Source organism: Podarcis bocagei, assembly GCF_964188305.1.
Source record: "Podarcis bocagei genome assembly, chromosome: 3".
Lineage (NCBI taxonomy): Eukaryota > Metazoa > Chordata > Lepidosauria > Squamata > Lacertidae > Podarcis > Podarcis bocagei.
Window position 1 is genome coordinate 46,188,797 of NC_138127.1, and position 26,722 is coordinate 46,215,518.

Consider the following 26,722-nt stretch of genomic DNA (forward strand, 5'->3'; position numbering starts at 1 on the left):
TCTAAGTTACAGCATATATGTGTCATCTAAAAACGGAGAAAACATGTTTCATGCTCAATAAATACTGATTTTACCAATTTGCAAATTTAATTTATAGATGAATCTACAAATTGACTAAAACTCATATGGTTAATTAATTAAAATTTCTATTAGTGGGCTGCAATCTTATTTAGAAATGTTTATGTTTACTTCTTAAAACCTTTATAATGGTGACACAAGTTGAAAAGTTGTATGTTATATCCCTATATACCATTCAAGTGGCTTAAATTATTATTTCTTTTTGGAAATGATTTATTATTATTATTATTATTGCAGTCATTGCCCTATTTATGGAGCAGTATAATCTGCAATTCTGCATTCAGAAAATCTAAATTCTGCATTTGATAATTATTCCTTTTGGACATATTTCATGCTCACTTTGATTTGTGCGTTGAAATTGTATAGTTGCGCATTTGTTTGCATTAGATGTTTGTTTTTTGCAGAATTTGAAACTTTGGAGAAGGTGTTAGGCTAGGGGAAAAATAGAAAGTATGTGGAGAAAGATAGGAACTGAGCCCTATAAAGAGGTACTATACAATCAAATCCTACTTCTGGTCTACGGAATCCATATACATATCTGTTTTCTGTTTAGCAAAAGCTGCCATCTCGTTTCGAAGTTTTTTCATCCACAGTTGCCTGAGCTAAACAAGAAAGTTGAGATTCTCAGGGTTCTGCCACATAATCATAGCCACACAGATTTTCAGAGCCTTATATTATGCTTTTAACCACAAAACTATATCTCTGGGTCATTGAAAAAGTTCACAGACTACCTCATAACCTCCTTCTGGTATGCTTTGTTTCATTTGGAAAGTCAAGTGTGTATTATTATTGCTGTTTCGACCTGGGGAAGTTTGACATAGTGCCTAGTTAAATAGTATAGTGCAAGAAGTTGTGATTGCCCTGTAGACAAACTGGGACTGTGGTATTTGTTCTGTTCATAGTTTTTTTTCTTATGTGGAAAGTTCCATCCTTTCAGTACTTTAAATAACATATTGATAATATTTATGCCATGGATGACTGCTTTTCCATAAAGTTTACCAATTATAGAAAGCTACTGCAGACATCATAGGTTTTGTAACTATAAATATAAGTTATTGGTGTCTAGTCATCAGAAATGTCCGCCAAACTCATGTTTAACCAAGTTGCTCCTTGCGTATCAACTAGTGTGATGTTTTAGCAAAGACTGAAAAGTACAACTTTGATTGTTTTAACAGTTATCTCATTGATTGACTACTTATGTATATTAGAATTGTATATATATGCAAAGAAAGAGCAAGTCACACAATCATGCAGTTCATGTGTAACAACCAAAACTTTAGTTGCCCAATGAAACTGAGCCTCAGGGTCTCACTCTGCCCCTTCCTCACCATTTAGAGGCAGGTTCTTGAACTGTTTAGTGCAAAGGTCGGCAACCTAAGCCCCATGGGCCAGAAGCGGCCCATGAGGGTCTCTTAACCGGCCCATGAGCTGCCCCCGAACTGAGCCACCTGCTTGGTGAGTCCCTGCATGCTGTGCTAAATCAGTGCAGCGCAGGGACTCTCTTCCGCTGCTCCGGAAATCGTGTCTGCGCATGTCCACAGCGCTGGAAATCACTTCTGTGCAGGCGCAATTTTCGGCGTCTGGGCATGCGCAGGATAAGAGGAATCTGTGTGCAAGTTTGTTTCTACACTCTGCTCTGATATTAAACTCTTTTATTAAGTAAACTAACCCTAGGCTTTCAGTTACAGATAGGTAGCCGTGTTGGTCTGCCATAGTCAAAATAAAAAAATTCCTTACTGGCCCCAACAACATCACACATACCATCTCGGGACTATTTAATTGCTCATCGTCTAACATTGTGTATGCCATCAAATGCCAACAGTGTCCTTCAGCTCTCTATATTGGACAAACAGGCCAAACCTTACGCCAAAGAATAAACGGACATAAATCTGACATCAAGAATCACAAAACAGAGAAACCAGTAGGAGAACACTTCAATCTCCCAGGACATTCTATACAAGATCTCAAAGTAGCTGTTTTACTACAAAGGAATTTCAGAAATAGACTGGAAAGAGAAGCTGCTGAATTGCAACTCATTACCAAACTTAAAACAATGGAGAGACCTGGTCTGAACAGACATTGGATTCTTATCTCATTATACATGACTAAGCCATTTCTCACCTTCTCACCCCTTGCCTTTTCCTGTAAGACCTATTACAGTCGTTAAGAGTCGTCAACAGACTCATCTCAGCTATCTGCCAATCTCCAATTCCCACCACCCTTCTGAGTAATACCCCTCCCCACCTTCTCACTATATAGAAGGATCTGGCAACTTCTGTTTCAGTGTATCTGAAGAAGTGTGCATGCACACGAAAGCTTATACCAAGAACTAACTTAGTTGGTCCCTAGGCTTTCAGTACAACAGCATTGTTGTACTACACATTACTCAGTATGTTAAGCTCGTGAGTTGCAGCACTGAGAACCAGCATGAACCCCAAAGTTGTTTAATCTGCCCCATCCTTTGAAACATGTTGATTAAATCCTGTCCATTCCTGTTAGTTGTTTCTGCCACTGGAGGGAAAAAAGCAATCAAAGCCACCATCTTCAGCTTTCTTTCTTTCTACGCTTTGCTATGTTTACTATGTCACTGTGCGCAACTGGGACATTTCTGCACCCAGAAATGTTCTATTTAACTACTCACAAATAGTTGTTCTGATATTCCAACACTGTTGTGTCTGTTGGCTTCCAGGAGAACTTTCAGATTTTATAACTGATATAAAGGGGTGGTTGTCCTATTTTGAACACAGAAAGGAATGATACAGTAATTTCAATAAACAGTTAATAAACTCTGTTGAATCTTTATTTCCTAGTGCTAGTAATATGGAAGAATTTCCTCTACAGTTTCTACCGTGGAAGGATTATTACTTATGCAATCTGGGATTCAGAAAGGCCTTTCATTAATAGCTTTCTGTTGTTTCAGATTTATAAGCTAAAAAATGATAATTTCAGGTCCCACAATCCCACAAAAGGATAGGGTTCTGGGAACTTCATCAGCTGTACAGTACACACTGGCGGAGGAAGAGGAGTGGGGGGGGAGCACACCGCCCCCAGCAGCGCGATCCCGGTAGGGTGCCATCACGGCTGCCCCCCACCCGTGCTGGGCGCCACACCCCTGCGGGCGGCGCAGCACACCCCCAGGACACGCACCAGCCCCGCCCCCTCCTGCTCTCCACCCCCCGCTCCGCCACTGACAGTACAGATTTCCATTTTGAGCCTTGTCTGTGTTCATAGCAGCTTGCCTTGAACCTCTTCCACACATGCCTTTAAAGAAACTCACCTTGACATCTATTCATAAAGTCTCAGAAGAGAGAATTCTCTTTTTGAATGGTTACTTAGGCTTGTTCTACAAGGTACTTGGCCTTCTACAGAGGCCAACTTCAGAAGGAAGGTAGCGCAAAATGTTCTGTGAGAGTGATTTTTGAAGAGCATAGAAAGAATGTGTACTACCATAGAATGGAACTGTTCTTGTGCATCTGAATGAATATACTGCCCTACCACCATTAGTAGACTCATTTTTAACTTGCTTATACCTTTACTGTTCTTTCTAGTGAAAGTAAGGCAGTCATCACCCTACCCCCCTAACATAAAATAATCAAAGAATTTTTTTTAATAAGTGGATTAGAACTAATCTTAAAACAGCAACTACCAAAATAACATAACTAAAATCCAATTGGAAGAAGTGGGATTTAAAGGCTTTTTTTTTTTTGAAGACTGGTACTCATTGGTGCCAATCACATGTCCCTAGGGAGGAGTTCCATAAGTTAGGAGCTACCACTGAGAAGGGCCTGTCTTCACTAGGAAGAACAAGTAATTTACAGGTAAAACAAAATTCCCATTTTCAGAACTTTGGGGGCACTTTAAAAATTTGGGAAGGGGAGCAGTGGTAAATATAAAAAGCATATAGGAGTCTTTTATGTTATGTTAAAAATAACATTGCCTTTTCATTAATTGTTTTGTTTGCAGGAGAGTTTGACACTGTACAGAGCCCTTCAACACCAATCAAAGATCTGGATGAAAGGACGTGTAGGAGTTCTGGGTCAAAATCAAGGGGCAGAGGGCGGAAAAATAACCCATCACCCCCTCCTGACAGTGACTTGGAGGTATGTGCTTGAGAAATGCAGGAGCAGCAACAACAACTACATTAAGACATGGTTGTATTAAATGTAGCTCTGCATTCTCTGTACTGGCTGCACTAAACTTTCCTGCTCTACCTAGATGCATCAATAAATTTCCTGATACCCTAATGAGTTATCTAATTTAGAATATTTATTTTACTTGTGTTTATTTTATTTCAAAATAAAATAGTTACATTTCAGCCTGTATCTTCTAGGACTTCCTTTTTACTGTTAAGAAGGTGCTGTTTGTCCCATCCATGCAAATTGCTACAACCAGACAGTTCTAACCAGTATACAGTGGTACCTTGGGTTAAGTACTTAATTTGTCCCGGAGGTCCATTCTTAACCTGAAACTGTTCTTAACCTGAAGCACCACTTTAGCTAATGGGCCTCCTGCTGCCGCCACGCTGCCAGAGCACGATTTCTGTTCTCATCCTGAAGCAAAGTTCTTAACCCGCGGTAATATTTCTGGGTTAGTGGAGTCTGTAACCTGAAGCATATGTAACCCGTGGTACCACTGTATATTGGTGGTTTCTTCCAATTATTTCTGTTCTGTGCTGTCTGCTGGGGGATTATAACTTGTCTTTGGTTTTCCTACTGTTTTATGTCCATTGATGTTTGTCAATGCCTCTGTTTCAGCGCGTATTTGTTTGGGATTTGGATGAAACTATCATTGTCTTCCATTCACTTCTTACAGGATCTTATGCACAAAAATATGGAAAGGTATGTGACTCATAAATTCAAATTCAAAGCACTAATCCTACAAGTTGCTTTTGTTGTGATACAATTTTTGTGTATTGCAACTGTTAATCCACTTGTGAATCATGATTTTTGAACCTTGCAACAACCTCACAGAATTTGGTGGCATTTTCATATTCTTGTATTGGTGCTCCTTGTATCTTCATAGGACATTTCTCCTGTCTGTGACTTCCGGCAGCTCCATTTTGCTTCCGCTCCCCACCCCACCCCCAGGCCTGTGCATCCAGAAACTCAAGATTCCATTATTCCCAAGGCTACCTGGGTTTTTTGTGGCTCATTGGCGTGGGATAAATTCTTTCAATATTATTAAATGTTTGAGGACAGTTTCAGCACAGGGATAAAATACATATTCTAAGTATTCTGCATATGGGTAGTGTCTGGAGGAAACACTCTGCAGTCCACCTATCTCTTAAAATGAAGTTCTACTAGTTAGAGAGAGTCTGCATAGCATCAGTGTAAAGAAATATTCTCTTAAGCCTAATGCAGAGATTTTAGGGAAGACAATTTTATTAATTTTATTACTTTTCAAATTGTGCCCCAGTGTAATTTGAAAAAGGGTACCATATAAAGGAGCTTTATTAGTACATGTCCTTATTTAGTTGTATTGGGAATATTTAAAGCTTTTCTCCTGATGCCACTACATAATATTAAACCACTTTGATTTTGGCATTAAGAGAGGGGCAGTCTTTTGAAAGGATTCAGGCTCCTTTCCTCAGCCTGGCTCCTCAAAACTATAAGTGTTGGTTCTCCTGAGATATTTTTACTTTGTCTCCTAAGAGGCATTCACTAGTAGATGGCCCAATCTAGCACAGAAGTCCACAGACAGACTGTCTGGCTCCAATTTATGCCCACTGCTAACATAACCGAAGGCATTTGTATTTTGATATAGGGAAGTGTTATAGTTGATCTAGCTTCTCTTGCAATGCTGGCAATCTCTGGCTAAGTGCCATGTTCTCAAGAACCAATGAACTAAGAGGTGTTTTGTTTGGTTTTTTTAATCAACAATACATGGGGGGGGGGTTAAACGGCTTACAGGGATGGGGAGGGTAATAATGCAGAACCATGCTTCAGATTTCCAGTGCAATTCTAACCATATTTTCTCAGAAGTAAGTCCCCCTGAGCTCAACTCCTTACTAAGTGCATTCAGAATTGCAGCATCAACCTCTCTTATATTTCACTACTGAATATAATTAAAACACTTGTTTCTCGGCTTCTTCCTAACTTGATTTCATACTTTATTTTAAACTGAGGGTCATTTCATGCATCATATTTATCATATAGCTGCAACCTTGTGAAATTTGCTTCATGCGTGATTGGCACCCACCTTGAAATAAAAGCTTCTGCAATGTTCCACTGAAGTGATCTGCTCCTACATCAGCCCTGTGTATTATTCAGCACAAAATAAACTGATTTAATAAATGTTTAAATGACCACAAGAAAAATTCTATCTGATCCCCAAAATAAAGCATTGACTGTTATTCTTAGGATTCCCCCCCCCCCAATTCCTACCTTACTCTTTGGCATCAACAATAACCACATTTCTCCATCCCCAATCCCACTAAATATACAAGCAATACATTGTTTTGTATATACAGGCATTGTTATAGCAGTTATTATAAACATTATTGCATACAGGTAATGAAGCTCACTGGATGACTTTGGGCAGCCACTGCCCCTCAGCACGTTGTTGCCTATTGTTACCACCTTGTGCTCCATGGAGGAAAGTTGGGATACTAATGTAATACATTAATAAAATAAATAACCGTTATATACAGAAGCATAAAACAATGCATATAATTTCACCAAAAAAAATTAGAGGGGTGTGTGTGATGCAGAAATATATTAAAGCATGGGACTCTCATATGCACCATGCTTATACATTTTGTGTGTATAATTTGGACTTTTTTTTAATAAAAAAAAAAAAGAACCAGTCCATCAATGCACAAGTGGTTTGGACATAAGCAGGCACTTGCTGTAACAGGAGTTCCAATAAAGGCAAAATTTGAGTCATCAGGAACATCTCAAAATCAGTGTTTAGAACTCATTTCTTCTCCATCTTTAATAAAATTTCATTTCCTCTGCCAGCTGTTTTTCCACATGTGAGAGGAAAATACTGGACCTGCTAACTCCCATGTGGTAAGAGGCCAGTAAATCCTCAAATAGTAGGGAGTTTGAGATACTCTTCAGGATCATAAGTGCTTGAATTATCTGCATATACTCATCCCTTTTCTTTGAATTGTAGACAAGAATCCTATTTGTGAGGCATCATCTCTACCCTAGCAGCTGGAGAGGGAATTAATTAACCCTTACTTTCACAGTGGTGAACCTCAAAACCTGAACTCTTACCTTGGGTCAGAACCCCTGCAGTGCTGGGTTGCCATTTGTTGAAACAGAACATGTGACTTTGTATTGACTCCTCTTTTGCACATATAACATGTCATCATAGGGGTCCTGACCTCTGAGTAAGAGTAGGATTCTACCATGCCCCTTCCATGCCCCTAGCTCCTCTCCCCCAGCCTTATACTAGCAGTGGGCTCTCAACAGTGCAAAGCTGTTGCTATGATAATGCATTTTTCCAGTTGTGGTGTGTTTTAATACTGCAAGGGAGGTTGGAAGCAATCCCATCCTTCCCCTAGATAGGAATACTCTGTTAGTAATTTAATTTGTTTGATAATTGTTTTTAGTCTTACAAAAGAAATTAGATATGTTTTCAAACCAGACAGTGCTGTCACTACTTCAACATTGAGGTCTCAAATTAATGGTTCTTTAATTTCTTTTCTCTGCATCATTTTCACATAGAATAAAAGATTTATAGTTCTAATACCATTATTGTATTTTAAGTAAACTAGATTGTTTGCATTTATAATTCATGTCTCATTCATGTGACATTAGCTTCCGAGGTGCTTAACATACATTATCAGCAGACTTTTTCTGTTGTGTAGATATCTATTTATATTTGCATCTAAAAGTAAATTATACCATTTCTGCCCATAATTACATGCAAATAAATCTATTTCAGTCTACAGGGCATGTACGTACATAATGCACAGAATTACCACTTTTAAGAGTTCAGTTTAATCTACTCATAACATGTTAAGAAAATCCATATTCTTTCCATTTTCCTCCCCAAGGATCCACCTGTGGCAGTGACTCTTGGACTTCGAATGGAAGAAATGATTTTTAATCTTGCAGATACACATTTATTTTTCAATGACTTAGAGGTATGTATCTAAAGAATGTATATTAGCCTACTTGTATCCTAGCATCTAACCCCTTGTTTACTCCAAGTTATCAGTAGCTAGAAATCAAATCTTACAGAAGTAGGTTTGTAGCGTATATCGCCTTGTCAGGGGTTTCTTCTCTTGTTAGCCTGGCAGAAGTGTTTGATAGTGAATGATAGCTGACAGTGATATTTATTAATTGCCAAGTACCTACTACAATTAGGTACTGCTGTATACAGAAATTACAACTGCAACTTTCAGGTTTACAATCTATAATGGAGGGTTTAAGTATCTCAAGATCTCAGTTAAAAACTGGATTATTCCACTGGCCCAAATATGCTTATCTAAGTGAATTTAAAAATAACCCTGCTTTTTAAAAAGAAAAAAAAAAGGTGAAGGGGACCTCTTAGTATTTAGTTTGTGTTTAAATCCTTGGTGGTTGTTTTTTCTCTTCCCTATCTCTTCTGAAAACTTCTGCCAAACTACTTTTTCAAAGGAAATACCTTTCTCAGTTATTCAGTGCTGTGGCTTCTGGATTTAGCAAGAATTTACAGTTTTTAAGTGACAATATTATACTTTATTATGGATCTCTTGTTTCAGGGACAGATTTCTTACATTTCAGTATAATTGTCTTCTACAGCAGTATGATAGCTAAATTTCCATCTCGGACTAAGCCATGGTTTAGTGAGATGTGCATGAGCAGGAAGGAGTTGCTGCTAATCTCTGGATTGCATGTTCCCTTCCTCCCATATGGCCAGGATAAGAACTCTGGCAGTTTTTACCTTCACTTGGCTTGTTCAACTAAACAGAATCTCTGTGTTGGTTTGTTTTGGAACTGATCAGAGTTTGTTTTATACCACAGTCCTTGGTCTGGGTGGCAGGACAAGCTGATATTCAGACAAACTGGAAAAAAGCTGCTTGGATTTCTCCCATGCATACAGGAAGGCAAGGGGTGAGCAAGTGAGTCCAAGGGTCACAGCGGCTCCTTCTTGCTCACACATCTCACTAAAGTATGGTTTAGTGTGTTGTGTGAACCAGTCCATTCAGTATTCTTCCTGAACAGGAGGTGGCAAGCTCTGAAAATAAAAAGGGAAGATTTTATTTACCTGTGTTTTGAATGAATATTCTTATGACACCTATCAACACATGGGTCCTCCCATAGTGAGTGACTCTTCAGAGATGTAAATGGTCACTCCTGATTAATGAAAGTCCTACTCCATGTTAGCCCACTTTTTAAATTCTTGTCATTTCATTAAATGTTACTTTGCTAGTAAGATAATTTGAAGATGTAGTTGATGCAGTACTTGGAAAAAGCCAGAAGTGACCTATTCAAAGAGATTACATTACAGAATATGAATCCCTTTTAGGCAAAATAAAATAATCTTTTCTTTAGTGTTAAAAGATTCTGTTGCTTGTGGCAGTTTTATGATGAGCTGTATGAAAATATTTTAAAGTAATTGCTTGCTTAGGTTATATTTAGAAGTTGTACTGATAAGTGCAAGTAAGTTTCATATATGTCTCATTGTAAATCATGAATATAGTCAACCTACACTGCATTTTTTACTATCAGGGAAGACATTTCTCGTATGCTTGGAAGATAATCCATACCAATTTTACTCTTGATTCCAGCAGATAATGGTGAATGGGAGTTGTTGTTCACCCTCAAGACTGTAACTTCTCAGATCTGCTACATAATAGGATTTTTGTTTTTACTGCAGTGAGTCATTGTTTTTATTGGATAATGAAATTACTGACAATTCCAAAAGGATCATTTTTGTGGGTCATCCGTAGGTTTTGCAGTCCTTAGTAAAAATGTCAAGTTCTGAACATTCCTGCAAGGAACGTTGCACTGAGACATGAATTAAGTTAATGTTACTGCAGTCAAAATCAGTTATTGTACATGAATTTGTAAACACACAGTAATGGAAAATATATTTTATCTTTCTTAGTTTTGAACTTGCACAGCCAGTGGTCCACTGTGACTTGAGTATAGCCAGTTCTGTAGCTGTTTTGAAAGGTATTTTACCTTAAAATTAAAATTAACAGAGAGCTTTTTTACCATTTTTATCCCATCTCTATTACAATCAAACAACAATACCCTGATGTTATGCTAGCAGCCTGTTCATTTCCACTGGGAATGGGAGGGAATTAATTTAGGCTGATGTCCTAAAAGCACTTGGATTACATACTGAATGAACTATGTACAGTGCTAACTTCAGTAGAATTCTGCAGGTCCAAGTACATTTAGGAATTTAGCCTAAATTCTAGACGGCTCATCTGGGACTTGATGCAAACTACTGCATTTATTTATTTATTTTGCAGATTTTTCTCTTGTTACCTTGCGAAAATGGTAATAATTGAGTTGAGAATAAATCTGGGGGAAGCATGTGCATGGAGCACAAGAACTATTATCTAACACATTCCTGTTAATGTTCAGCCATGCATAACAGGAAGTAGGTAACAAAGTAATGTATTAAAAGGTTGAGCCGTAGCACCACAGAAGGTGAAAAATTAGGCCACCCACTTTTTTCATCCTGTGATAATCCTATAGAGCAGGGGTGCCAACCTGAATAAAATATTGTGGGGGCGCAGGTAAGCCCAGCCCCTGGCCCACATAATCGATCACATGACACAGTGCACATGCACCATTTTAATGGGAATGCCCATAAACTTTGTGGGGGCCCAGCCCCCTCAAATATTTTGTTGTGGGGGCCAAATCCTCCACAGCCCCTAGGAGTTGGCTCCTATGGTATAGAGCACTCCTTCAGAAACAAACAAACAAAAAACAAGGCAAAAGAGAGAGAAAATAATTTCCCTGGTACTTTTGATCCACATCATATATTCAAGATAGCGGTTTTCAGAACACAAGAAAAAAAGAAGCATATGAGCAGAGAAATAACTCCTTCATTGCTATTTTTAAAATTAAATTGTCACACATTTATCACTGGGATTTTAACAGTGAATGTTCCACTACTGTACTCTAGCAGCAAGACTATATATTATACAACTTCTGTCTTATATAATAATTTTTCATACTGATGTTCCATATGCCTGCATGTCCTCCTATCCTCACTGGTGTTGGTGAGAGAGGTACCATGGAAAAACTAAGAGGGATAGAATGATAATAGGCCATGTCCAGAGAATCAATGGATTGTATTCAGCTCAGTCTTACTCAGAATAGACCCATTTAAATTAATGAACCTAAGTTGTTTGTCTTTTAATTTTCAGTAGGTCTACTCTGATGAGGACTAGCATTGAGCACAACCCTGCAACCTTTTGTATGGGACAGAGCTGCTCTAAAGCCTTTATCCCAAAGAACCAGATAGGGGGAAGCACTTCAAAGCTTTCAGTGCCTTTGTGACATTACTAGCCAAAAAGCCATTTCCACCACTCTTCTCATGACTGCTTGTCATTAAGCGAAGAGAATGCTAGGGTGGGATATTGCAGGAGCTACCAACATGGAAGAACTATGTGATTCCGCAACAGAAACGGTCCTAACCAGCTGGTGTAGGTTTGGAGAAAAGATAGTAAGTTAAGGGATAAGGCAGAGGTTAGCTCCCTTCCTAGAACTAAGAGAAGGAGGAGTTGTGGATGCTGTAATCTTGACTACCTCACTGGAGTTTCCTAGCCCTGCAAATGATAAAGGATGCTGCAGATTGTATGGGAGTGAGTGACTGAAGAGGAAGGAGCAGGAACCACCAGCAACCAGCAGTGCCTGTGTACACATGCTAATGGGAAGAGGTATTTGAGGATTGTGAGGTGCAAGATCCTTGTGGGAAAACATCAAGACTATTGTGCTAACTTTCCTGTGAGTTTACCATTGGCAGCTCACTCACCTACCCAAATTATGCCTTTTTTGCAGTGCTTGGGGAAGCCATGCAACTAAAAGAAAATACAAGGTCAGGAAGCAAATGAGATAAAAAGACCCCCAAAAACAATGATTGTCAAACATATTAGATACTGAACAATATTAGAAATGACTACGTGCACTTAGATATGAACGAAAGCTTATATAACTACAGCCGTACCTTGGAAGCCGAACAGAATCTGTTCTGGAAGTCGGTCCGACTTCCAAAATGTTTGGAAACCAAAATGCGGCTTCTGGCAGGAAGCTTCTGCAGCCAAGCGGAAGCCCCATCAGAAGTTCAGCTTCCAAAAATAGTTTGCAAACCGGAACAGTTACTTCCAGGTTTGTGGCATTCGGAAGCCAAAATGTTTGAGAACTAGGCTGTTCAAAAACCAAGGTCCGACTGTACTATATACACACACAACTGAATGATAGTGAAGGATGTGAGAAAGTGGGGGGTTTGCCAGATGAAGGGTAGGGAAACCGATAAAAATGCTTATTGCACAAGGATTCACCTGTTCTTAGGACAGGTTTCCATACAGCTTCTAGTGTAATGGGCCATGTCTATGGGGAGAGAAAGAAGGGTGAGATGGAACTAGACAGCGAGAGGCAAGAGGGCCAAGGGAAAGAGAAGAGGAGAAAGATGACATAGGAAAGGTGATAGAGGAAGCAGATGCTAAGGGAAGAGAAACAGGGCAGGACTAGTTTGGTAGGAAACTGGGACTTGGATGGAAGAAGAAAAATCTGATGATAGTTGGATCTGGGACTTGTATTCCCATTCAGTTGTGGTGAATCTTAATAGCCATTTCAACACTTTACACCAGTACATAACACCCAGACTATTCAGCTGGGGAGAGAGCCTTCTAAAGAGCGCCCTAACGCTGGGAAGAGCAGCAGGGCAAACCAGTGGTAAATGCCTTCTATGTTGTTAGAGGCCTTCATTGATACATTCCCTTTTTGTGTTTCACAAAAACTTCCCAGAGGGTGCTGGACCATATTGCCAAATCAAAACTTTATATAGCAATCTACAGGATTCAATATAAGAGAAAGTCAGTTATGCAGTTCTCAGAGAGACCCTATCCCTGAAACAAACATTCCCACAATGGAAAAAGGACATTAATTAAGGCATTTATATACCACTTAATGGGACGCGGGTGGCGCTGTGGGTTAAACCACAGAGCCTAGGACTTGCTGATCAAATCCCCGCGATGGAGTGAGCTCCCGCTGCTCGGTCCCAGCTCCTTCCAACCTAGCAGTTCAAAAGCATGTCAAAGTGCAAGTAGATAAATAGGTACTGCTCTGGCGGGAAGGTAAACGGTATTTCCGTGTGTTGCTCTGGTTTGCCAGAAGCGGCTTAGTCATGCTGGCCACATGACCCAAAAGCTGTACACTGGCTCCCTCGGCCAGTAAAGCAAGATGAGCGCCGCAACCCCAGAGTCGGCCACGACTGGACCTAATGGTCAGGGGTCCCTTTACCTTTATATCACTTAATCATTGGCATTTCAGACACCTGTCTTGGGATCAAATGGGCAGCCAGTAGAAGCTTTTAAGCACTGGAGTTACATGCTGGCCCCATCAGCAATCTAGCAGCAGCAAACTAAACAGATAAAGTTGGTGCCAAAGAGTGGCAAAGCAAGCTGGGGCTGATCCTTGTCTCCCACTTAGTTAGAACCCATCTTCATGGTGATGTTCCCATGCCTATACCTACATTTGGAGGGCATATTGTTTTAAGTTCCAGAAGAGCTGAATCTGTAGTAGGAAGAAAAAGAGAATCTTGGGAACACCAGCCCTCCTGAGAGGAAGTGCTGATTTTTAATATAATCCATAAATATGAGACCTTTATTGCTAAACTCTACAAAATCTGCCATAACTCTGTACTACCGATTTCCCCCATAAATTTCCCCCTTTGCAGATTCAAAGCATTTTCACTGCCCCCTCCCCTGCAAAACACATATTTTAATTCAAATTTTAACATTTGCTTGAAAAATATATAAACAAGAATTTCAGATACAGCTGAGTATAACTAGACCTAATCTGTTCTGAACTGGTCTACTTTTGAGATTGTGGAATTTTATTTATGGGAAACCTGGCTATTTCTCTCAACGGGTTAATATAAGTGACCTTCAGAATTAGTAAACCTATGGAACATTAAAAAAAGAAAATTAGAAATAAAACCTGAAAATGTATCACCAGTCGCTTTTATTCCCTCCACACCCCACACACCCCAAAGCCTCTGGTGCAATAAACCTGGTAGCCTCACCAGCCTTTAAAAAAAAAAAAAAGTTTTTTTCAGCTGTCATTACAGTAAGCATGTTTTGAAGCAATTGCTGAAAGAGCATAAATCTTGATGTAGTAAGGTTGTAGCCTTTTCACTATATGGAAGGGTTGAAAGTGCTCTTGGCTACCAGAGCAACCTAGAATTCCAAGTACAGCAATTAATTCAGGAACACCCCAGTTTGGAAGGAGTTGTTGGGGCTGATTCTGTGAAAAGAATAGTAGCCTTGCTTGTGAGACCTTAAATGTGCATATTCTGCCATCTTCTGGCAGTACAAGTACTACTCAGTATTAAGATCTTTTAATGTCTTAGAACTCTGCCACATTATGTAAATATTGCAAACAAGATATCAATTGTTATTTTTAAAGAAATATTTTTTCAACAGGAATGTGATCAAGTACATATAGATGACGTTTCGTCAGATGACAATGGACAAGACCTAAGGTAAGCAATGCCTTTTTTTAAAAAAAGAATTACATAAGCACATTTTTATAGGAAGTAAAAAGTATTCACTTTTGCATATTTTGGGTGTTTGCAGTACCTACAGTTTTGCAACTGATGGCTTCCATGCAGCTGCAAGTAGTGCAAACCTTTGTCTGCCAACAGGTGTAAGAGGAGGAGTTGACTGGATGAGGAAGCTGGCATTCCGTTACAGAAGAGTAAAAGAATTATATAATACTTACAAGAACAATGTAGGAGGTAAGAGTTTAATTATTTAGAAATGTCCGTAACATCTATACTCTAAAATTCTTCTGAAAGAGAATTACAATCTCCCATTCATCTTACTGTTGGGCGGGGGGGGGGGTGGAAAAAAATCTGAGCTATCTGCTGGTTTGTATTTATACAAGAAAATTGGACAAATAAGGAAAGAGAAGGAAGTTGGTCCTTCACTGGAAGTCTCCAAGCAGAAGACTGGACAACCGTCTGTTGGGGATGCTCCAGTCCTGAATTTCCTGTACTGAGCAGGCAGTTGCACTGAGATGACTTATAAGGCTCTCCCTCCAACTCTGTAATTCTATATATCATTAAGGCATTTATTACTGCAGTTTGGAACTGAACTACACATTCTGAACTATCAACTCCTGTAGCGTTTCCTGCACCATACATCTCTTAGCCTTTTTCTAATGTGCTTTTTTATCTTATTTGTACAGGGAGTGAGCTATTTACATGGGATGTTTGTTGGGGGAACATCCACATCTTTTAGGAACATAGGAAGCTGCCTTGTACTAAGTCTGACTGTTGGTCCATCTGACTTAGTATTGCCTACACTGATGGGCAGCAGCTCTCCAGTATTTCAGGCAAGAGTCTCTCCCAGCCCTACCTGGAGATTCTGGGGATTGAATTTGGGACCTTCTATTTGTGAGGGAGATACTCTACCACTGAGCTACAGCCCTTTATTTCACACCTGCTGTCTAAAGTGGTATACACCACCTGAGGCTCTACTATGTAGCCCTATACATGCCTCACTCATGCATATATGTGCAGGAGACTGGGCTTGCCCCTTTAGCTCTACTCTGCTGAGTCTTATTCCTGCAACACTACACACTTTGCCTGCAAATAATTTCAAACGGCAGACAATTCTGCAGAAGGGCATTAAATGACAGTGAAGATCTACATGTGAATAGCTGCTTTCAGGAAGGATGCTGGACTTGGCACACTGGATTTTATTGCCAATGAGGAGAATGGAAACAGGTGGAGATTAATCCCTTAATAACCTGACCATCCTGGCTTCTGATAACCCTCAACACTTGCTTTGTTGCTTGAGACCATCTGCTGAGTAGCAACATCTACCAGGGAACCACCAAGCGGAGGAAATTATGCTGAACTCTAGACTGTTTGGGAACTTCCTGCCCTATTTAAATATAAATAGCCCGCTGCCACAGGCAAGCAGACCACCCCATCTTCTTGGATATTCATGTCTGGATACATAAGTTGTGAAGGCAACACCCTTTTTAGTTTAGTGGTTGCTTGTGGTGTGTATGGGAGGGACTCCTGGATAAGAGCAGGGAACTGCACCTATGCTCAGGTGAATGCCAGATAGTGGGGACCTTCAGCTGGGTTGAGAAGCTAGCCGGAGTTGGTAGCTATCTATTCTTTATTGTATATATGATGAGCACCTCAGGGTATACATGGTTGTTAGAAAAACTGAGGAGTGCTCTGTGAAGAGGTTCAAGGTATAGTTACCAGGTGAAACTGGTGGGTTTCAGATTGTATAGATTTATTTGGGGTGGTTATGAGTTGCTAGTGGTGGAGAGGTGTGTGGGATTGACTGGTCTTAAGTTAGTAGGGTGATTTTGTGTGTTTTTAAATGGATGTTGAGATTTGATGTTGTGAGGGTGGAATAGAACTTTAGGTGGTGATTTTTGTCTGGTTTGGTGTAGAGGTGTCCATAGAAAAGCCCTGATACCAGTGACTACAGTCAGAGAAAGATATGGCATAGGTAGGATATTTAATTTTATTTATTTATTTATTATGATCTTACAGTTATAGACCATCCTGTATCAGTTATAGTTATATGGAGGTAGGTCCAGTCCAGAGTAAAATAAAGTAACATTTTTAAAATGTGTACATTTTCTTTTGTATATCAGGACTTCTTGGCCCTGCAAAAAGAGATGCATGGCTGCAGTTAAGAGCAGAGATTGAAGCTCTCACTGACTCCTGGCTAACAAATGCACTTAAATCACTATCAATTATTAGCACAAGGTGAGTATGTGTTTAATTTTAAATGCCAGTTGCAAAATAGCTTTCTAAAGCAAGGCAAAAGTAATTTTTTAGGCAAGCTGATATTTTAGTAGAACTGTTAGGAAGGCAGCTATCTCACTTAAAAATTGTCTATATTGGGTTGCTCCAGGTTTTTATACAAGACCTCTCCCCCATCCGTATCCGAAGCTGCCGAGGATTAACCCTTAGTCCTTTTCTGTGCAGCACATATGTTCTCCCACTGAAGGTCTAACTATATGCGACACTAATTGTATCACTTGCAATTACATTAATTACAGTGACAGGGTTATTTTTATTGACACTGCTGCATGTGGAGAGCAGAGATTTAACCTTATCCTTCCCCACTTCATTCTCAATGAAAATATCAACATGAAGTTAGACTTAGCAGAGAAAACTCCTACAGATGCCAATATGCTATGCTGGGCCATCAAAAGGTTGCAGTAGTTTTCTAAATGAGCCACAAAAATGACATCAGCGTATGCTAATTCCCCCACCCCTCTGCTGATCTGCAAACTATTCTACAGAAGGGAATTAAGTGATAGTGAAGATATAGGACAAAGGGACTAATAATTTTTCATCATAGTATTATCAGAGTTGTTTCAGTATCTAAATAAGCTTTGGTTGCAAGGCTTTTGCTGATAACGGAAAGAAACAGTTTTGCAGTAATAAGGCATGTAACCAACTTGTTTTAGAGAAACTTTTTATCATTATATGGATTTATGCTGTGTCTTTTCTCATAGGAGTAACTGTGTAAATGTTTTGGTAACAACAACTCAACTTATACCAGCCCTTGCAAAAGTCCTGCTGTATAGTTTAGGAGGTGCATTTCCTATTGAAAATATTTACAGTGCAACTAAAATAGGTAAGAAAATTAGTCTTCCCAGTCTTTCCTTGTTTTGTGGATGGGTCTCAATTTTCCCCTACTACTGCCAATACTTTGTCTCTTTTGGTTGGACTAAGCAATTTGTTCAATTCTGATGAGTACCAACATTAGTTGGCATACTTAGTTACAGGTAATGCACAGAATTGCATATCAGTTTCATGAACATTGTGAAAATAATCCACTTATGCTTGAAAACATTGGAGTTGTGAGCTTTGAAGTTTAAAGCTCCTTGACAGGAGGAGGGCAGCTAAATTTTGGGAGATCCCCATCCTCTTGGGATGGGTAGGCAATCTTCATTTTTGTGTCTGGAGATGGAAGGCTTTGATCTTCAGTCCCCAGACAGTTTCCTGCATTTGTGTGGGTAGTCAGGCTCCAGCAGAGTCCATGCTTGAAAGCCATATCAGATTTCTTGGGAGTCCCATATCAAATGGTAGCAGCAGGTAGATATAAATAAACAAATAAAGTGAAAGCTACTATGAAACAAAGACTGAGAAAAGCCCCACAGTTGAGGACCACTTGAGTATTGCTCCAACTGGCTTAGTAAAAGAAAGACGGATTCTGTACAGGTGCTTCCCCAGCACTGTACTGAACACCATAGCCTCACACAATCAACATCTCCTTCCACCACCCACAGTACTCCAACCAAAGTCATGGTGTTCTTTCCATAAGAAAGTGGCCTTCATCTGTAATGTTTCTTGCAGTAGCAAACTTTATCATTAGATAAAGCAAAGTAATTTTCCCCACCCCGCACACCTTTAGCTTTATCTGAGAAACAGCCACAAGCCCAAATTGGTGTGAAAATGTGGGTTTTAGACACTCCTAGCTTTTTACAGGACTCTCCTATCTTTTGTAGATCTTTGTGATGCCTGTTTTTGATAGCTCAAATAAGTAGTGCATTGTTTTTCAGGAAAAGAAAGCTGTTTTGAGCGTATAGTGTCCAGGTTTGGCACTAACATAACTTATGTTGTGATTGGAGATGGCCGAGATGAGGAGCATGCAGCTAACCAGGTAATATCTCTCAACTGTATCTCATTTATCTTCCAGGAAAAGAAAGTTGCTTTGAACGAATAATGCAAAGGTTTGGCAGAAAAGTAGTATATGTTGTAATTGGGGATGGTGTAGAAGAAGAACAGGCAGCAAAAAAGGTAACCTGTCTCATGAAATGTCGGTGTGATACGTAGATATTGATGCAAGCTTCTCTGTTTGCATTTCTGTTAGTGTGGCACATTGGCAAGTAATTGAAGTTGTTAGATGCCAAAAGCCCGAAACATAAGACCTACAAATTAAACCATTTGGATTCGAGCATATTCTTTATGATGACTTGCATGATTTGGAGATAAATCAAAATGGATATTGATCATAGATCTTAAAAGAACTAAGTGGCTTCAGATATAATAAGCGTACATAAGATACAAGTAATATATAATAAAATTGGTGCTTTTGAAATTTGATGAAGGCATGCAAAAGGTTATCTGGCAGATGTGGAAAACCAATAGAAGGAATGCCAAATTCAGCTGTCACAAAGTAAAATGTATCTGAAAAGCATGAATAAAAGGTAATTAGCTTCCTTCCATAGAGGGGCAGCTTCACCCATAGAAGTTCTATAGAAGACAAAAGCACCACCAAGAACATACTCTGCTATATGTGAAGTAATTGCAATATGAACATTTGACAACTCAATAATAAGTGCACATTAAAAAAAAAAAAACCTAGCTGGAGGTTTCAATATTTGTCACATTTCAGAATAATTGACAGCAATGTAGATAAGGCATAAACTTTATTAAATACATTTTGGGCTCTAACCAGAAATAGCCCACACTATCCTAGACTTGGGGAATCTAAGGAGACATATCATTCTGATAACAGATAGCATCTGTGGGTTTTGCTCTTTAGCTATAGTGGTTTTATTAACTTATACATGCTGGTTCCAAATGGTTGCTTCATATAGATGCAGTACAGGTGCTGGGATTGTCTTGTAGTTTTTTCCCCAGAAAATCAGGTGATTGGTTTCTTTACTTTATGGTTGGCATGCTTTCCTCTTAACTGTACCCGTTGCTTGCATGAACAGTTGTGGAAGAATAAATGAATGCAAATTCTTCACAAATAGATCTGAACATAATGAAAGTAAGGTCCTTAAAGTCCAAATTATGTATCCACAACATTTTTGCAATGTTTTATTTACCGAGATTTGATTTCACAACTCTTGCACTGGACCCATTAATCCTAGAACCGACCCTGGCATGCCTCAGCCCTCCACCAGGAGGCTGAGAAGGATATCCAACCAATGCCTAAGCCAAATCCTACCTGCATATGGAATCAATAGTGGCCAATTTCAAATCCCAGAACATTGGCCCAGTTTGTTCACCTTCTTGAGCTACTAGGCCTTGCTCCCTGGACAGGGGTCACTGCGAGTAGGTCCGCAATGATAATGTAAAACTAAATCTTTCACTTGTGGGACAAAACACATCTCCCATGTAATGTCCACAACTGAAAAGTTGGATCACTAGCTTTTCCACAGGTAGCTTCTGAAGGTGTGCTCGCATACATAATAACAAGCGCATAAGCTTTGCGTATGGAAAGTACAGCTTCCAGTTGTACATAAACTTTGTGCATCTCCTTGCAGGGGAGAAATACATAATTTTCCATTGGAAATTGTCACCTCTTAACTATTCATAATTGATAAGCGTTATTTTTCGTCCACTCTCAATAGAAAGAAAATTGAGTTTACCTATGGTCCTTACTGTAAGTTCGTATCTATTTGGGTCTGACTTTTTCTTCGCTGTCTTACTAAGAAAAATCAGGATAATTCTCTGGTGTTCATTTAAACTCTCTGAAAGCAAATATAAATAATGGTGGTTTTGGGGGGTGATTTGTCAAATATATTGTTCATTTCTCCTCACCTTTCCCCCTCTTAACTAACACAGCACAACATGCCTTTCTGGAGAATATCTAGTCACTCGGACCTCCTGGCTCTACACCAAGCACTGGAATTAGAGTATTTGTAACTGCTGTCACATAGTTGACAAATACTTTTTATATTTCAAAGTACACTGATATTTTTTATGTGTGATCCAGTGCCTCTGGCGTTTACACATATGTATGGTCTTAAGAAGGAAAAGCAATATTTGGAATGAAAATTCCATTGTGAAGAATTGAGATCACGGATTGGTGGAGTTACAAGTTTTAATTCTACACAAGGATGTTCTACATGGTCTTATACACACAACATTTTTGACGATTAAAGAACTATAAAAGAAGGTTGCTGGTACACACCAATGAGCCCAGGCCAGAGTGAACAGCTTTTGCAATGGACTCAGACTGGGAAAGCAGTGACACGCGTTTTCTGATCGACAAGGGTGGTATTCAACAACATTCCTCACTATGAGATATATTCTCAGCACTGAGGTTTGAATCAAACTTTAGTCTACCTAACCCAAAAAATCTGAATTGGAATGTACTCAAACTGTGCATTGACAATCCTGTCTAGATCTGTAATATGTGTAAATTATTGATGAAAATAATTTACTGTGACTTTATTAGCAGCTGACTTTGGAAGTGGATGCAATTTCTTTCGTTTTGGAGGTGTGTGGGATGGGGGTATATAATAATTATTATTGTCTCTTTTATAAGTTTGGCAAACAGAATGTGCATAATGATGTGTTGTGCCTTAAAAGACAAGATCTTGTTTGTGTGTTACAATGTAACATTGGTTTAAAATAATGTAGATAAAAGAAATAAACCTTTGTGATAATTTTTGAGATGACCAAATTTCAAATTCAAATAATCAAAAGACAAGGGTGTGTATCAAAAGCACTTAAAAGTTTGTTGCAGTAAGGGGTGGGGGAAGTATAATAATTGACAGCTGGTGCTTTTATTTAGTTTCTTAATAATTCCACAGATTGCAGGAGGCAAGTAATTTAAGAGAATGTCAAGAGGCTGAAGTGATATTGGGCACTGTGGGATTAATAATTAAAATGGCTGATTACTTGAGAACCATTTCTCCATTTTCATCTTTAAAGGAAGAAAACAAGTACTTGCACTGCAAGGAGCTTGATTTGATAAAGTACATATAAGGAGCCGCAAATTATTTCCCATTTACCAAGTCTCAAATTGTTAGCCAGTAGGTTACATGAAAACATGGTTGATTCCTTCAAAAAATATACAATGTGCCCTCTCCTTCCTTGTGTGCTGTTCTGGGGGATTCTCCCAACCCACCCAAGCCAATTTGGGAAGTGTGTACAGGGGAAGAAGAGTGAGGAACTCTCTTTGAGCAAGTGGAAATCCTTGTGTGGGCTTCTGGTAGTGGGATCAGTTATCTGGCCCTTGGTAGCCACCATTTTGTTGGAGTACAGTTCAAATTGCCTCCCCATTGGCCATGCTGGCTGAGGCTAATAAGACTTATAGTGCAGCAACATTGGGGGGACGGGACACTATGTTCACTAGTCCAACTTTAGGTTGTTCACAGTATGTTGTAGCCAACAGTCCACGAATTTCCATCAGCATGTTGTTTATTAAAACATTTTCTAACTAATTTTAAGCTTGGATAAAAAGTTCAGCATAGCACTCAATGGAACTCTTTCCTTTCTCCCCTCTGCGGTCAGCCCTTTACCACACATATCACGCATGCTAGCCATTACTTTCAACAGTAGACCAGTGTGTGTGTCCTGTATTCTTACCATCTCCATGACTCCAGCTTGCAAGTTACTCTGTGCATGTGTAGCCACTGTGTGTGTGTGCATGCCATTGCTCACAATGGCGGGACAGGATGTGCTTTCCATATACCTATCCAGCCATTATATACTCTTGCTTTCTAGCTCTCTGCCTACCAGTTACACCTTTTGTTGACATGTGGCTTGTGGAATGGATGCTTGGGACGGAGAGAGGTAATACTGGGGCAGCTATAGATCAGCCCCTTATTAATGCCTGCTGCACTATGGTATGCATGCATGGCAAAGGGCCAGTGGATACAGACAGTGCTCCATGGAACTGTTTTCAGATGCCCTCCTACAGACACAACTGCATTTGTGTAGGGTGAATAATGTACTTAATTTTCTATTTTTTATATTGAAATTCTAATTATTGGAGTAAATTTATGTCATTTTATTTCTGAAAAGGTTTATCTTTAATAACAGCACTGGTGTAGAATAATTCAGTGTGATAATTCGGTTTCTGGTTTTCTTTCTAGTAATGTTCCAGGAAAGAGAATTATATATACTTGTCCCTACACTCTTGTTCTCTACTTTGCAGTCCCAGTGTTTTAATTAATCTCAAATAACAAGTTCTCCAGTATCGACTTTTGGTGCAAAAGATCCTTAAAATAGTGTATGATGAGCCATATGCCATCCCACTATGCAGTGGGTACATATATACTGTTATTTGGGAGGATGAAAAAACTTCAGGTTTTGTAGCTTCAAAGACAAAAAGGCACATATGCAGTTATGTCATAAAAATAATCAGTTCAGATCATTGTGTGAAATGTAACCCATTCCTGTTTTCCCATTTGTAAGGTTCTTTAGTAAACGCACAACCTTTACAATAACTGATGTGCACAGAAATCAGTATTTTAGCTCCCTAGGGCACAGAAAAAGAGGGCAGAGGAACAGGCGTTAAGTTAAGTGAATCAGATTATAATGTGAATGTAAAACCTGTACTACCTGCAATTGACATATGCAGCACAATCCCACACATGGTTACGCAGGAGTACATCCAACTGTGTTGTGTGTGGCTTATTTCCAGGAAAGTGTGCACAGAATTGCAGATTCAGATTCTCTGCTATGCTGTGTCCTGCATTAACAATATTCGTAACCAGCCGGAGAGAGGGTCAGTGTTGCGACTTCATAGGCTAATGTGTAAAAGTGTTTTTCACTGATGCAACAATAGCCAGGAAGGATGGGATATATAGTCAAAAATATCTGGAGGGCTCCATATGGGCTGACCCTGCGCTAATCTGTGCTGGATTTTGCCCTTGTGGACATGCCAAAAAGGAATACTTACATCATCATGTCAGATAATGAAGTTCCTTGCTCTGCATTGATGCATTCCGATGCATAAATCTGAGTGAGATATCTCTTTGGTTCAACTACTTACAGGCTATTGATTCAAGGTTTTTTGTTTAAAGGAAAGGTACTTGGCATATATACTTTTTTAAAAAGGCAGCCATGTTGGTCCATAAGGGAAAACTCCAAAATCTGCAGCTTGAATGTGTTTTTTAGGACCAACCAAAATGTCACTAAACAGGAGAATTTTGAGTTCCCCGAACTTGTCATCAAGCTAGACTCGTGTTATAAATGTAGATTTCTTGCAGAGATTTTTTTCTTCAACCATTTTTTAAAGAGATATATTCCAATGACACACAGAGAATGAAAACCAGCTTATGTTGACAAAAATATAGAATACCATTAATGCATATTTTATTCTTCAGAAATAGTGTGTAGTTGACAGTATGATGTGGTCACAACAGATACACAGTTCTGATGTGGTCTGTATTCATTGAGCTCCCCCCCCCCAATATTTCCATTAATATTCTGATTCACAAAAACTCATATAAATGATGTTGATGCTGGAGGGAGAGGGGGCTGGGTTTGCAATTGCAAGCCCTTCTACACCAGCCTCTGTGTCTAGAGAGAAGTGAGGTCTGTAGGCCTCCACTGCAGTAATAGCCCAAGTTTTGGGTAACCTCCCTCCAGTGTTGTCCCAAAATGGTCATTTTGTGGTGGGGCACACAGAAATTCAAAGTTCTTCAGATTCCCCGAGGGGTCTGATCCTCAGCTATACCAGCCTTGAAACTGTCACAATAAAAACTGGTGAAAAACACCCTCTTCCTGTTCTCTGACCTAGCTGGCAGTAGTCAACAAGAGAAAATCTTAATAACAATTACTGTATTTTTTGCTCTATAAGACTCACTTTTTCCCTCCTAAAACGTAAGGGGAAGTCTTATGGATGCACAGCTATCACAGAAGCCAGAACAGCAAGAGGGATTGCTGCTTTCACTGCACAGCAATCCCTCTTGCTGTTCTGGCTTCTGAGATTCAGAATATTTTTTTCCTTGTTTTCCTCCTCCAAAAACTAGGTGCGTCTTGTGGTCTGGTGCGTCTTATAGAGCAAAAAATAAGATATTTTAAAAGAGAGAAAGAATGAACGAACACTCTTCAAAATGCAAAAGGGGGGGGGGGGAGCAGAGGGCTTCAGCACTGACTCTTCCTCAGCCCTGGCAGAATACCCAGGAATCAAAATTGCCAAAATTCTGGATACAGAAACAAACTGTGTCAAATACTGAGCTGCTGTGTGATAAAAATCTGCATGGGAAAAAATGGAATGTTGCCACTGAATTTTGCCTTAGGTGAAATTTGAAGCAGTTTTGAATGTCCTCAATTAGGTAAAATATCTGTAGGAATTTTGATAAAAGGGGAAAGAACTGCAGTAAGAGCAGGGAACTTTCTCAGAGCAGAATGGAGGGAGCTTCACACATCTCTAGGCAAGCTAGAATTTAAGGCATGCCAGAATATTCCAACCAAAGCAAGGTTTTGTGCAAATTGAAATTTGGTCATTTGGATCGTGAGTTGTATTTTATATCATTATATATATGCAATCAAAAAACTTGTCCTCTTAACTCTTACCCTACCACAGAGAACACAAATATCCCATGTTTTAAAAGGTTGTGCAATTAAAACAGTGTGCCTTTGCAGTTGCTGTACCAATATAAATGGAAACAGCACATAAATATTAAGCACTTTGAATATTGTGCTTAAGATACAGAAATAGAGCACAATTTGAATGCATGTAAATACAAAGAAATAAGGGAAAGGTGGACTCAATTCAGTAAACCACTAAACTGAAAAGTTAAAAAAAAGCAATATATGCAGATTGTGCACAAAAATATAGAGCACAATTTATCCCCACAGTGCTCAATAGAGCCTCCCTCCCTCCCACAGGCCCTTGGCTAAAAAATACACATAGTGTAGTATATCAGTCATTACCTGTTTTGGGAGGCCCAGATGTAGCCCACAACTGATAAGAACCACACACACAAGCTACCCATGCTCTGCTGTTGTGTTGGAGGAATTGTTTTTACTGTACTGCTGGATTTAACTGGGTTTCTTTAAATCTCAAGTAGGAGCAACAACTTGAGCATGCTGTAAAGAAGTAAGCAGTATGTCTGCAGTATGTCTGTGTGTTTAAACTCCAAACTTTGAACTAAATGCTCCTGAAATAATAGATCAGAACTTAATCTAAATCTTTCCACATGTTGAGGGCGTATAAGCTATGCCCACTGCAGTTTTAGATGTGATTTTCATTTCAGATTTATTGGGGTAGGGTGGGGTGTTTTGGAGCCATGTCTAGATGCTTGAATAAATGTGATATTTAGTGTCTTTAGAAGGGAACTTAACTGACATGAGCCAATATTGCATTTGAACTCCCAGCAATTGCAGCCTTGTGGAACTGTTGAAGCCAAGGGTCTATGTAATGTAAGTTGTGATTTATTTGGGGATAACATTATTTAAGAAAATGTAAATTAATATTGAAAGCTTGTAAAAAATGTGTATATCTTTACTATTTCTCAATAAATACATGTGGAAATGTTGTCATTTTCTGCACCATCCCCATGCTACACTATCTTTCATTTTCTGATGGAAATTGTGCTTTTCCTACAGTTGATATTTGCCCAGATCCACAGGAGGACAATTTTTTTTTTTTTTTGGCGGCGGGGGGGGGGGGGGGTTAAAGATGAAAATCCCAGTAAGGTGAAATCAGGAGGACTGAATCCGGCTCCTGCACACACTCCCAAATAACTGATTGCAGGAACTTTAATCTTTTTGGAAAGGC

At 39.3% G+C, this 26,722-nt stretch overlaps 1 protein-coding gene across 20 annotated transcripts in view; it reads left to right on the forward strand.

The window, feature by feature from the left end:
- Positions 1–26,498, forward strand: part of EYA4 (EYA transcriptional coactivator and phosphatase 4) — a 116,758-nt gene extending 90,260 nt beyond the window's left edge. For 12 of the 20 annotated variants that reach the window (XM_081187707.1, XM_081187715.1, XM_081187710.1 and 9 more), the window contains 9 exons: positions 4,042–4,178; positions 4,833–4,916; positions 8,084–8,173; positions 14,681–14,739; positions 14,834–14,994; positions 16,884–16,998; positions 17,757–17,878; positions 18,807–18,907; positions 19,848–20,817. In XM_081187707.1, coding sequence (XP_081043833.1) covers positions 4,042–4,178; positions 4,833–4,916; positions 8,084–8,173; positions 14,681–14,739; positions 14,834–14,994; positions 16,884–16,998; positions 17,757–17,878; positions 18,807–18,907; positions 19,848–19,985 — 1,007 coding nt within the window. In that variant the 3' untranslated portion in view covers positions 19,986–20,817. The other 8 variants (XM_081187702.1, XM_081187697.1, XM_081187711.1 and 5 more) reach the window with 3 other exon arrangements.
- The last annotated feature ends 224 nt before the right edge of the window (positions 26,499–26,722 follow it).